Source organism: Haliotis cracherodii, unplaced genomic scaffold, assembly GCF_022045235.1.
Source record: "Haliotis cracherodii isolate W230 unplaced genomic scaffold, xgHalCrac1.p SCAF_2, whole genome shotgun sequence".
Taxonomy (NCBI): domain Eukaryota; kingdom Metazoa; phylum Mollusca; class Gastropoda; order Lepetellida; family Haliotidae; genus Haliotis; species Haliotis cracherodii.
Window position 1 is genome coordinate 37759995 of NW_027266275.1, and position 12733 is coordinate 37772727.

The 12733-nt window shown below is 41.9% G+C and overlaps 1 protein-coding gene across 1 annotated transcript; it reads left to right on the plus strand.

Moving 5' to 3' along the window:
• The first annotated feature begins 3482 nt into the window (after positions 1–3482).
• Positions 3483–9659, plus strand: LOC139467914 (uncharacterized). Its single transcript, XM_071249501.1, has 3 exons — positions 3483–3543; positions 6398–6593; positions 9473–9659. Exons 1-3 carry the CDS (start codon positions 3483–3485, stop codon positions 9657–9659), a joined length of 444 nt encoding a protein of 147 aa, XP_071105602.1.
• The last annotated feature ends 3074 nt before the right edge of the window (positions 9660–12733 follow it).

Sequence of the window (12733 nt, forward strand, 5' to 3'; positions counted from 1 at the left end):
GACAACCTGAAAGTATGAAGCAAATCAAAATGACTTCAACAAAAGCCTATGTTGCATAGTATGAATGATCAAATGTTTAACCACTCCAAAATATCGTCGAACAAGTAGATTTGTGATCATGATTACTATGATACCATAATAAGTTCATGATTCTTATTGATTGTTCTCAGAGGCATACACGTTTCGACATTAAGCTCAGCTTCTAATTAATTAATTATTTTTGTCCTTGACTTCATATAGCTGGCATATTGCTGAGTGCTGCTTAAAACAACAAGCAAACATCATATACACAATTATCAAGACAATAATGTTGATTGACGGGTGAGATGAGGTGAATGGGGTTTAACTTCGTGTTTAAGATTATTGTACATATATTCCATATTATCATATAATGGGTAGGTTTCTCGGCAGGATAAAGCCAACGGATAAAAACGATATCCGTTGGTTTCATATGCGGATATAGATGCAAATATCAAAGGTCAAATAGGGACTACTTTCAGTGTTTATAAACAAACATGGTGCCGCACTTGTCATTCGGCGATCGAGTCATAATTAACCATCCTGAATGTGGATAAACTACAGGGATAATTGCTATAATTATTAAAAAAAACCTACTAGTCTTATCTACTGAAAATCAGTGTCTATCTGCGACGTAACTAAGGCATTTTATAAGTTTTGGCAACTTTGGAGATATGAATTTCGAAAAAATTTTGCGAGGGCACTAGGCCTAGTCAAGCGGGATCAGTAGCCATATCTGTGCTTGTAGACCTCTGCGGCTTGAAACCTTTTCCACAAATAAAAATAGTTGGATTTAGGCGAAATATGTATGAATTGTTACCTTGTTTCGTTTTGGCGCTATGTGTACATCTGACTGAACTTCTTAACGTTTTGACAGAACAGGCCGACTGTCAACGTCTGAACGTGGCCGTGACGTCTCATAGACTAGGGTTAGAGTAGCTTCCCTTTGACAAAGGACAGTTACTCTAGCGGACAGACCGATGGATTTCCTCGAAAGGCAAGTAAAAACAATTGTTGTTTTGCCAAGGCTCGCTAAATACAATGTTTATTCCTAATGCAGGATATTTACCATCCCCAAACACACTCGCGTAATAACCTCTATTTATTCCACAGATATTCAGAGTATAGCCTATGACTGGTGTTCCAAAATTTTGCCTTTCCAATAACTATACTTGTTCTTGAGCACAATTGTCCCATATTTAATCACAAAACTAAATGTAAAAATAAATGATAAATAAATATTCTCCAACGGTTTTGGACAGGTGGTATGATAAATATATATTTTCTAACGGTTTTGGACAGGTGGTATGTTAAATATACATTCTCTAACGGTTTTGGACAGGTGGTGGGTTAAATATATTTTTTCTAACGGTTTTGGACAGGTGGTATGTTCTGAAGCAGTTGCTTATTGGCGTTAACTGTGTGTACAATATTATCGACTAGTATGATTTGACCAATAAATAACCTTCTTGCTGAATAATTAGACCTAGGTGTACCTTTCATTTAAAGAACAGGTAAAGGGCTGGGGTTCATTTTTGGTGAAACCATTATGGTTTCGGTTTTTGTCTGGATTAAACGTTGCATGCCATTTATGCGCATACGGAGATACTTTCTAGGTCAGCATATAAATTATGTGTTGCTGCGTTAGGATCTTCGACAATTATGTAAAGTGACGTATAGTCTGTAAACAGACGTATATTCCTATAAAGATACAAAATACTAATGGTCCCAGGACCAATCCCTGTGGAAGACCTGCCATATGCATGATAGATTTTAACTGTGAATACTGGCAAATTTGGTACTATGGCCAGGTCAAAACTAGGGCAAATGTTTTAGAGTTTAAATATTTTGATCTGTGAGCCTAAAGGAATGTTTTACCATGTGTGTGAACTGTCTTATGGAATACAAAAATACATTTATCGGACAAATATGTTTTTATTTAGAGTAATGGCTTAAAATTGTGTTTAAACGTTCATTTTCGAAAAGTATCACACATATAGTTAAGTCATCTAGTCGGCCTACTGTACCTTTTGTAATTTGAAATTGAACACTTGTTGTCCATTTTGGACAAGCGAATATAAAATAACCGGATGGGACTCAACCCCAAAAAGTACAAGAATCTATACTTTACTAAGAAGGTGTTGCCCCAAATATAACATTTGTAACACTTGACCACTTTCTTAATGGCACTGTGTGTTCACGAATACTAAAACGCGGAATTTGTAAAATATATGAAGAAATCCATATCTATCCCGCCTCGGGCGAGCCTAACAATCGTTCATATTCAGCCACAGATACCGTATTGTATCACCGATGAGCACATCGATACTTATCCTTACGTCATAATTACTCTTAATCAACACAAGAGTATAATGGTTATTACACCTCAGAGATATCAGACCTAACTCTGCTCGGGGGTATAAGGGGGCAGTATAAAGGAGCCTGTGCTCGGCAAGCATCATACAGGTCTTAGCTTCCTCTCTGTTGTCTGTTCAAGGAGATATCAAGGTAAGTTGTCATATACATCATTAGCGGGTTGCGCCTTCGCTAAAAGCACACAGATGTGTCATTTCTCAAAATCTTAAACGAGGGGACTGTCCAAGCAGGAGTCAACAAAGTTGACAGTTGCCCAAAGTGTTCCATGTAAACTGCCGGGCAAAATATATAATACACCAGCGTGTAGCTAAAATGAAACAAACACTAAATGGTTATGCGTTGGTGACGTTTGTTTGTTTACCGCCGCACTCAGCAATATTCCAGCTATATGACGGCGGTCTGTAAATAATCAAATCTGGACCAGACAGTTCAGCGATTGATATCATGAGCATCGATCTACGCAATTAAGATACGATAGCATCAAGTAAGTCAGCGAGTCTGACCCCTCGTTTGTCGCCTTTTTCTACAAGCATTGGTTGCTGAAGACCTGTCCTAACCCGGATCTTCTCGGGTCCGATTATAAGGTATTTGATATAGGTACTATACATGTAGCTGTGTTTTTTACCTTAAGTTATTGTTTTGGCGGTCCCTTTCAGAGCAGTAACGTTTTGAAAACGTGTAAATTCAAGTTTGAAGTGGATACTTTTTTTTGCCAGGCAGTTTAGATCAGGGGCGGTGGGGTAGTCTAGTGGTGAGAGTATTCTGTTCAAATACTCATCATTCATCCGATATTGTGACTAATGCGATTTTGGTTTGTTTGTTTGTTGTTTGACGCCGCACTCAGCAATATTCCAGCTATATGTCGGCGGTCTGTAAGTAATCGAGTCTGGATAAGACAATCCAGTGATTGACAACATTAGCATCGATCCACGCAATCGGATACGATGACATGCATCAACCAAGTCAGCGAGCCTGACCACCCGATCCTGTTAGTCGCCTCTTACGACAAGCATAGTCGCCTTTTACGGCATGCATGGGTTGCTGAAGACCTATTCTATCCCGGATCTTCTCGTTTCAGAATACTAACTATGCAGGCCGTAATCTCTTCACTCTGTGTCATCATGCTGGGACTGGCTGCCGTCACATCTGGTAAGTGACATAACGCGGACAAGGCAGGACTCAACGGTCTTAGAAGTGAATGAGTGAGGAAGGGTTGAGGAAGCGAGGGAGGAAATTGTTATTTCCGTGATAAATTACGAATGAAAAATCATTTCTGAATGTACTTTTTCGAATCATTGGAAAACTGTCTAGAATCAGTGACAAGTCATGCAACATTTACAAACACTGTGTGGATGTGGTGATGTGGTTCTTCTGGTAGACGTGGTGCATGTGGTTGATGTTCCAATGTTAACATTGGGAGGTATCTCGCTGGCATATTGATTATTTTGTATCCACGAAATGAGAATAACTTCTGTTACGACCATCGCTCATTAATAAGCTTCCTCAAAATGAACCAGGACACCTGAAATGTCATATACACATATATTTCCCAAGTACCGAGTCCGCCATCTTGGTTTCACTGAATGGATGCGGCCATTGATTAGACAATGCCTGGGTCTACACCCATGATTACCCGGATGATCACGCTTAAATAATGCTTCCTCATAGTGTAGAAAATAGGGTAGATATAAAATTATGTAAGCCAACTCACTGCTGAGAATTCTTTTTATATTGGCTAGTATTGACCACAACCACCATTAGCTAAAGTGATGACGTGAATCCTGCTGGGGTATCATGCAGAAAGCAGAGTACTGTAACCCCCATGATCCCAAGCGAGGTGGCCTAGCTTTGGTTACTGGTGGCCATAGCCCGTGTTTTAAAACTGTATACATGATATTGTTATGCTCAAATGTTTCATAAATTGTTTATGAATATAACTTTGCATAAATGGCTCATTTGGGAATATATTAACTTGGTCTCCGGTGGCTGACATAATGCCGATGCGACGTTAAATTTTAACTCACTCATAGATTATAGCGTTGTGTCAATAAAACATTATATACGGTACATTGCATAAAATGCACTTGTGCATAAAATGAGTAGTAACGCACGAGGGATTAGAAATTACAGATTATCTACCCTTTATAAATTGTTATTTCTAAGTCCTTATGTTGAGGACTTAATTTGTCTTTTAACACCTTAACGGTGAAATGTGATCTATCCGAACAGGAATTACCAGGATTTATCCTTCTAACTACAACGATTAGATCCTAATGTTAACAAAAATTAGATCCTAATATTCACCGCGATTAGATCGCACTATTTCAAACGATTAGGTCCTATTATTCAAAACGATTAGGTCCAATCCAATAAAATTATACCAACTCACTATGTCAAACATTGTAGAAGGAGGGCCCGGTGGATTAAGAGTTTGTCGACACGCCGGAGGCCCGGGTTCGATTCCACACGTGATAACGTGTACTGTGTGTCAATCCAGCTGTGACGTGGCTGGGGTATGTCATAACGAGGCATAAAACAATACTCACTCACAGTCTGTAACACATGTGTGTCGCGGAATATTCTGAGTGTTGGGGCGAATTCACTGAAATGCTCGTGAAATATGTCTGCGTCTAAGCTGTACGAATATCTGCTGATAAAACGGCGAAATTCAGCAATATTCCAGATATATGACGGTTGCATGTAAATAATCGAGTCTGGACCAGACAATGCAGTGATCAATATAGTGATACTCGGGTACGGCGCTCACGTCTCCGAGCCTGACCTCGAATCCAGAGTTTGTTGGGGACCTATTTTAACTAATGGCTCCATTGCGTACCATCAGCAGCGGCTGAAGGGATGGTGTAAATCCTGCTGGGGAACCGTGCAGGTAGCAGAAGTATTGTAAGGTGGCCAAACTTTGGTTGCTGGTGAATTAAAGCCCATTTTTATATTGTATTGTTGACAGAAAATGTATTCTTTTAAATGTTCTCAAATAGTTTTAAAATCGAAACTGTGATACTCTAGTTATTCCACTGTCCTTCGCTGACAGGTATTTATTCCATGAAAATCTATATAATCATGTATAATGTGTCAGTTCTCGTCACGATATAGCTGAAATATTGCCGATGTGACGTTAAATTTCAACTCACTCACTCACTCTAACCCAGAATCCCTTCGGAACAATATTGTTGAAGCCAGAGCTGTATGAGTGAGTAAGTGGATGAGTGAGTGAGTGGAAGCGATACATTCAAGAACCTTAAAGGTGGAAATCGATCGGCTTTGTTTTAAACGGCTTGAGTGGAGGGTCTTTGTACAATAGGTATAAATTCCGTTTCATCAAAATATTGTAGTGGTGACGTGTACAGAAAGGGAATTACATTGTGACATTTTGGATCTACCTTAGATCGTCTAACATTTTAATATGATAACTATCTCGTCACGCATCACACAGGGGCCGACCGCTTCCGTGATCTGGTGGTAGAGCGTCCGCCCAGTGAACGGAAGGTTCGGGGTTCGATACCCGGCCGCGTCATACCAAAAGGCGTTAAAGTATGTTACTTAGTGTTACCCTGTCTGACGCTCGGTATTAAGGGCCAAAAACAAGTACAAATCGGCTCGGAATCAGTATACTGTGTGTCTGAGTATTCATGTTAAACTGTGGCATGGGATCTCAGTGGGCTAGCACTATGAAATCGGCATTAGTCCGGACAAGTACAAGCAGCCACACACGCACGCAGGCTATAAAGTGCAAAAATCATGGACGCAACGTTCATCCTCACTTTCACTTAAGGGCTAACCATTTGATATTTGGGAAACTTATTATTATTTAGCATATCAAAACATATTTCTTCTATTAAAAGTAGAGAGAAACATTCACCTATTTTTATAACTTTTGATTTTTTTTAAATAATCCCTGGCCACAGAATATCAACTGGTCGATCCCTTAATATGTTAACAGCAAGTGTCTGGGACCAGTTAAGATATCTGTATTTTGTATAAACAGGCATGAAGATAGTATCGACCCCGTGCATGTCCAACTGTACGAGGATACCGGATGGGGACTATCAGTCGTGCATGGGGTGCCCCGGTTTCGCCACGTGTTTGGGAGGGATGCTGTACGAGAGGCAATGTGTCGGGAACACCGTCTGGGACGACTCCGTCAAACGTTGTGAAGATACATCGTCAACCTGCTCCACCACGTACGTTCCTTCAATTCAGGATTAGTATATGCATGTGACGTTGTCTGGCTAATATTTATGGCATTTATTTTCAGGAATTTGAGTTCAATTGTGCTTTTGCTTGCAATACTTAGATTTATACATTTAATTGACCAAGGTTGAAATTCGTAATTATGACGATTTCATTTCACCCAAAATGCCATATATATTTAATTTATATCATATCATATCATATCATATCATATCATATCATATCATATTTAAAAAACACAATTATCCAGGTTCTAGTATTTGTTTCCCGACTAGTGCATTCCCGTTATCTGCCTCACCTTCCTTGGGAATATACACCCCAATCTGCCTTCGGGCACTCGAGGGTTTTTACATCCAACTCACTTATCGGGCACCCATTCCCTCCTGGGTGAACAGAGGCACATTTGAACTAAGTCACTTGCCCAGGGTGACACCGCAAGTTTTGACACTTGTGTTTCGGGTGTATGTACGTATTTGTGTTTCCTACAAATATAAACACGATTGTATAATTATTAATAATACCAATAATTACTTAATTTCAAATTGATTAGGTTTGGATAGGGAATGACAAATAATCACATTCGGGTTCATGAAAATGTTCTATTTTTTGGCCCAGGCTTCTAAGAGTTATACAGAGTTGCGTCCCTTGGCCCGCCAGAATCCTATGACTGTGGGTTCGAATCCCGGTTCTCCCCGAATATGTTTCTAGGTTTGTCACCACCATACCATGCTTGTGGGCTTCGCCAAAAGTGGTAATCATCTGAGACCTGCATCACGTCAGTCTTTCCTCCCTCAGCTGACACGCCGTGAATACTGTTAAAAGCGGCGTTAAACCCATCTCACTTACTCACTTGAGACTGACAAACGTTGCGAGAACCAACCCCAACCCCACCCCTCATCGATCTATTGATATCCCGTAAGCAGAGCACTATCAACTGCACCGTGTGTTTACATTCTTAGCTACTTATGAGGAGGGAGTCGTTAACAATGACAGTTTGTTCCATTGTGTGAGTTATTAGAGAGGTGTATTCCCAGTGTCTCAGCTGGCTCTCGGGTAACGTTCAACAAAGCAAACAGATCAGCGAAAGAGCAACATTCAGTGAATCTAGTCTAGCCAAGATAGGCAGGAGATTACCATCCCTTCACCATCCCGCTCCCTTCACATCCCGCTCCCTTCAACATCCCGCTCCCTTCACCATATCACTCCCTTCACCATCCCGCTCCCTTCATCATCCCGCTCCCTTCACCATTCAACTCTCTTCACCAAACCGCTCCCTTCACAATCCCGCTCCCTTCACCATTCCACTCTCTTCACCAACCCGCTCCCTTCATCATCCCGCTCCCTTCACCACCCCGCTCCCTTCACCATTCCACTCTCCTCAACATCCCGCTCCCTTCACCTTTCCGCTCCCTTCACCATCCCGCTCCCTTCACATCACGCTCCCTCCACCTTCCCCCTCCCTTCCCCTTTCCGCTCCTTTCACCATCCCGCTCCCTTCACATCCCGCTCCCTTCAACATCCCGCTCCCTTCACCTTTCCGCTCCCTTCACCATCCTGCTCCCTTCACATCCCGCTCCCTTCACCATTCCGCTCTCTTCACCATCCCGCTCCCTTCACCTCCCCGCTCTCTTCACCTTTCCGCTCCCTCCACCTTCCCGCTCCCTTCCCTTTCCCGCTCCCTTCACCTTCCCGCTCCCTTCACCATCATGCTCCCTTCACATCCCGATCCCTTCACCTTCCCGCTCCCTTCACCATCACGCTCCCTTCATCATCACGCTCCCTTCATAATCACGCTCCCTTCACCATTCCGCTCCCTTCACCATTCCGCTCCCTTCACCATCATGCTCCCTTCACATCCCGATCCCTTCACCTTCCCGCTCCCTTCACCATTCCGCTCTCTTCACCATCATGCTCCCTTCACATCCCGATCCCTTCACCATTCCGCTCCCTTCACATCCCGCTCCCTTCACCTTCCCGCTCCCTTCACCATCCCTCTCCCTTCACCATCCCGCTCCCTTCATCATCACGCTCCCATCATCATCACGCTCCCTTCACCATTCCGCTCCCTTCACCATCCCGCTCCCTTCACCATCATGCTCCCTTCACATCCCGATCCCTTCACATCCCGATCCCTTCACCTTTCCGCTCCCTTCACCATCCCGCTCCCTTCACCATCACGTTCCCTTCATCATCACGCTCCCTTCATCATCACGCTCCATTCACCATTCCGCTCCCTTCATCATCACGCTCCCTTCACCATTCCGCTCTCTTAACCATATCACTCCCTTCACCATATCACTCCCTTCACCATTCCGCTCTCTTCACCATCCCGCTCCTTCACTTTCACGCTCCCTTCACCTTTCCGCTCCTTCCACCTTCCCGCTCCCTTCACCATTCCGCTCCTTTCACCTTTCCGCTCCCTTCACCTTCCCGCTCCCTTCACCATCCCGCTCCCTTCACCATCCCGCTCCCTTCACCTTCCCGCTCCCTTCACCATCCCGCTCCCTTCACCTTCCCGCTCCCTTCACCATCCCGCTCCCTTCACCATCACGCTCCCTTCATTATTCCGCTCTCTTCACCATCCCGCTCCCTTCACCTTTCCACTCCCTCCACCTTCCCACTCCCTTCGTCATCCTGCTCCCTTCATCATCCCGCTCCCTTCACCTTCCCGCTCCCTCACCATCATGCTCCCTTCACCACCCCGCCCCCTCCCCCCCTCCCCCTCCCCACGCGTCCTTTGTCATTCTCAACAACCATCCACCTCCCCAACCCCCACCCCGCCTTCACATCCCAACCCCACGCACTCACTCAAGTAGGTGGTCCCATGATGTCATTATGCAGCGTTAGAGTCTTTAATTTTACCTTCCAGACCACCAACGAGATGCGTGAGTTCCTGTTACGGTGTGGCCGACGGCGATCACCAATCCTGCAACGGCTGCAACGTGTACGTTACATGTCACGCCGGTCGCATCTTTGACAACAGACCCTGTCCTCCTGGGCTCGTCTTCAACGACAACGACAAAATATGTGGCATGGTTTCGCCTACATGTCCATAAGTGTATTCTTGCCCGGGGTAGCGGTGAATACAATCATTGAAGGGTCAGGTTGAACAATGTGAATTAAATACATCAGAATTAGTCATATGTTTGGTCTTATTAACATGCTTGTGATTGTTTCTCGTTTCGCCGAAGACCAGACTTTAATTCCTTACATTGGTACACTGTAAGAAGCCAATTCTTGGCCTCTGTGATGGAAGGACTTATCTCATGCTGAATTGCCCCACTGGATGTTCTGGGAAATGTTTTCCGCTTACTCCGTGAATTTATTTTTGTTTTCTCAACACAGTTATCACCATAGCTGTCTGCTTGTCCCAGACTAGATCCTCTGTCTGTGAAGCGGACGGTCGTTAGTTGGGAGACCGCGTCGTGGCGAAAGATATATTTAAAACCGGCAGATATAGACTATGTTGAGAATGTAGAGGGAAAAGGGCTTCACTTTGAGCACCAAGATGTTAACACATTTGAAGAGATATCTGTGAGCTTTAAGTTGATATTGACATCCCAAGTCGGACCGAACACTTCTGACAGAGATTGGTTGAGAAAATACAGTAAAAGTGCTTGACTTTAACGGGCCAGTTTTCTTAAAATTCGATATACTGTGGCATTATAAAGTGGTATATAGGTAGATATAATGCTAGTCTATAGATGTAAACACGTTTGATGATACATCTGTGAGTTTAAAATTGATTTTGACAGCCCGGGACAAGTCGGACCGGACACAGACCAATCACTTCTGATAAAGAACGTTGAGAATGTGGAGGGACATTTTAAAAGGGCTTCAATTTGAGCAGCGTGTTTTCTTTAACTACCGCAATGTGAGACACTAATGTGATATATAGATCGCCTCGGTTCCGCAACTTTCATGTCATCGGGTTTCATTTGTAACTATCATTTTTCCAACTGTGTCTTCCCGTTCTCAGCGAACTAATGTTCGAATCTGGCGGCGACTAACCATTAGAAACAGCCGCCTTCTCCGGACATATATGTTCCGCTTCGTTACAGTGTGACTTGCAGTTCTTCTCGCCTCTTACCTTGACTGACAGGTCCGAAAAGGTGAATGGCTACTGACTTTGTAGGCGTGTCAAGTTATGTGCATAAATTAAACAATCACCTGATCCATGACACGGCACAGAATGTATTCATACACTTGGAATGTTTATCTATCTCGTCATGTTTGTCTGCTTTGATACATACAACTGTTTGTGGTTAAATCATTGTAGATAAAACAGGTTTTCGTTGTCGACTTTAATTATAAGCATTGACTGTGTATTTTATCAGTTCATTGGGGTATGAATCGAAAACAAAAGTGCAAACTTTTGTAAGAATTCTCTACGCGGATTCATACAGTTTGCACATCGGTTTTTCGATTCATACCTCAATGAACCGAAACAAATACACAGTCAATCCCTAAGTATTTGTCATATAGCTTGACTACTGCTAAATACCGCGTTAAACACACACGCACACTACCTCTGTAATCGCGCATGGACTTTTCAATGTGGGACTTCGGGACTTAAACAAAAAATAATCAAACATCAAAGTAGCGTACAATATCAAACGGACGCCTAACATATTGTACACACGCGAGGAATCGGACCCATAATCCACCAGGATGAAGCTGATTCCAAAATGGATACACCACCATTTATGAGGTTATTTGGTCTTGCGTTGAATCAAATGATCGGAGTTAATAACGATATTTTATTTCTTTTTACCAATGAATGTAATGACTGATTTGTGTATCTCATATATTCGCAGTTCTACACATATGTATGTTTTGGACAAGGTTATGAAAAAGCGAGAAGGCAATAGTTGTACTTTGTTTAAAAATACCTGCATGACGAGCTCCCTAAAACAATTAAAAACGACAAATCCTAATACTAGTGATAATTAAGGTAATGATGGTGATTAGGATGCATTTTACTACACATTTTTATTAGTCAATGTAACATAGCATCTCTTTGTTTCAAAGGATGAGGTATGGTAAGGTCAAACTAGATATGTCAAATTCTTAAACTAAGAAACTTTTAAATATTGATATAACAATATTAGGCGAGTTCATTTGACTGACAGCAACGTTTTCTGTCTATGATTTAAATCTTTTAAATTTTACAATAAACTGGTGATCAGATTGTATAACAGTATTGTGTTAAGTCGACGTTTATATTTTCAAATATTTCCATAGGATATTGAACAGATATATATCACCTAATTTCATCAATATCCCACAAACAGCCTCTGGAATATCTGGACTCGCAATGCCAATAAATGGAAGGCAAAGAATTTGAAATTAGGTCTTGCTAATCTATCAATCCCACGTGTGATCTGTTTGTACAAATGTAAGATTTCGCTCTTACCAACAGATAGTTCATCCAGTGTCCAGACTATCAGACTATATATTTGATATGGTAACATTACTTATATTTGATTATGAGACAAATTACTTACTTGATATCCAAATTATTGCAGCATCGGATTGTGTTCCTCTATTGCGTTCTTATGCAGCCAAAATTCATGATACGGATCTACCTGTAACCAATACGTTAAAACCTTGGGACATTTAAATCCATCTCTATTTCAAAGCCCAAACACAAATGAAATTCAATAAAAATAGTGATAATTACTTTTACACGAATAGTCATATAAATATTAAAATGAACCGTCGTGGTTTTTTTAATATTTTTATACATGTGTATGTCTAAATGAGCAGTCGTAACTATATTGAATAAAACAGTGTATCAACTTCAAATGCGAACACAAGTCATGTTTTTCATTCAAAATATACTTCACGTTCCATATAAAAAGCAACACCTTGTATCCATTTGTTTATGAACCTTCATGTTGAGATTCATGAACATTTACAGAGGGACTGTTAACGTCAACATTCATTACCTCATTAACGCATGTGAAATACACACTGATATGATGCCATAAAGTTTTCAAGGTCCTTGCTCAGCGAAATCGCTTCTGGAATCGATTGTGCAATTCCGACTATATCATAATCAAACACTGATGAAACCAAGCGTTCACATAAATCGCATATGGCAATTCAAGTTCCATATTTCTGGAAG

What these genes read in the sequence shown, in the direction of transcription:
- LOC139467914 (XM_071249501.1), top strand. Translation starts at nt 3,483, where the DNA reads ATGCAGGCCGTAATCTCTTCACTCTGTGTCATCATGCTGGGACTGGCT. An exon ending in ACTGGCTGCCGTCACATCTG is followed by an intron (nt 3,544 to 6,397) that starts GTAAGTGACATA and finishes TTGTATAAACAG; the next exon opens with GCATGAAGATAGTATCGACC. An exon ending in TCGTCAACCTGCTCCACCAC is followed by an intron (nt 6,594 to 9,472) that starts GTACGTTCCTTC and finishes TTTACCTTCCAG; the next exon opens with ACCACCAACGAGATGCGTGA.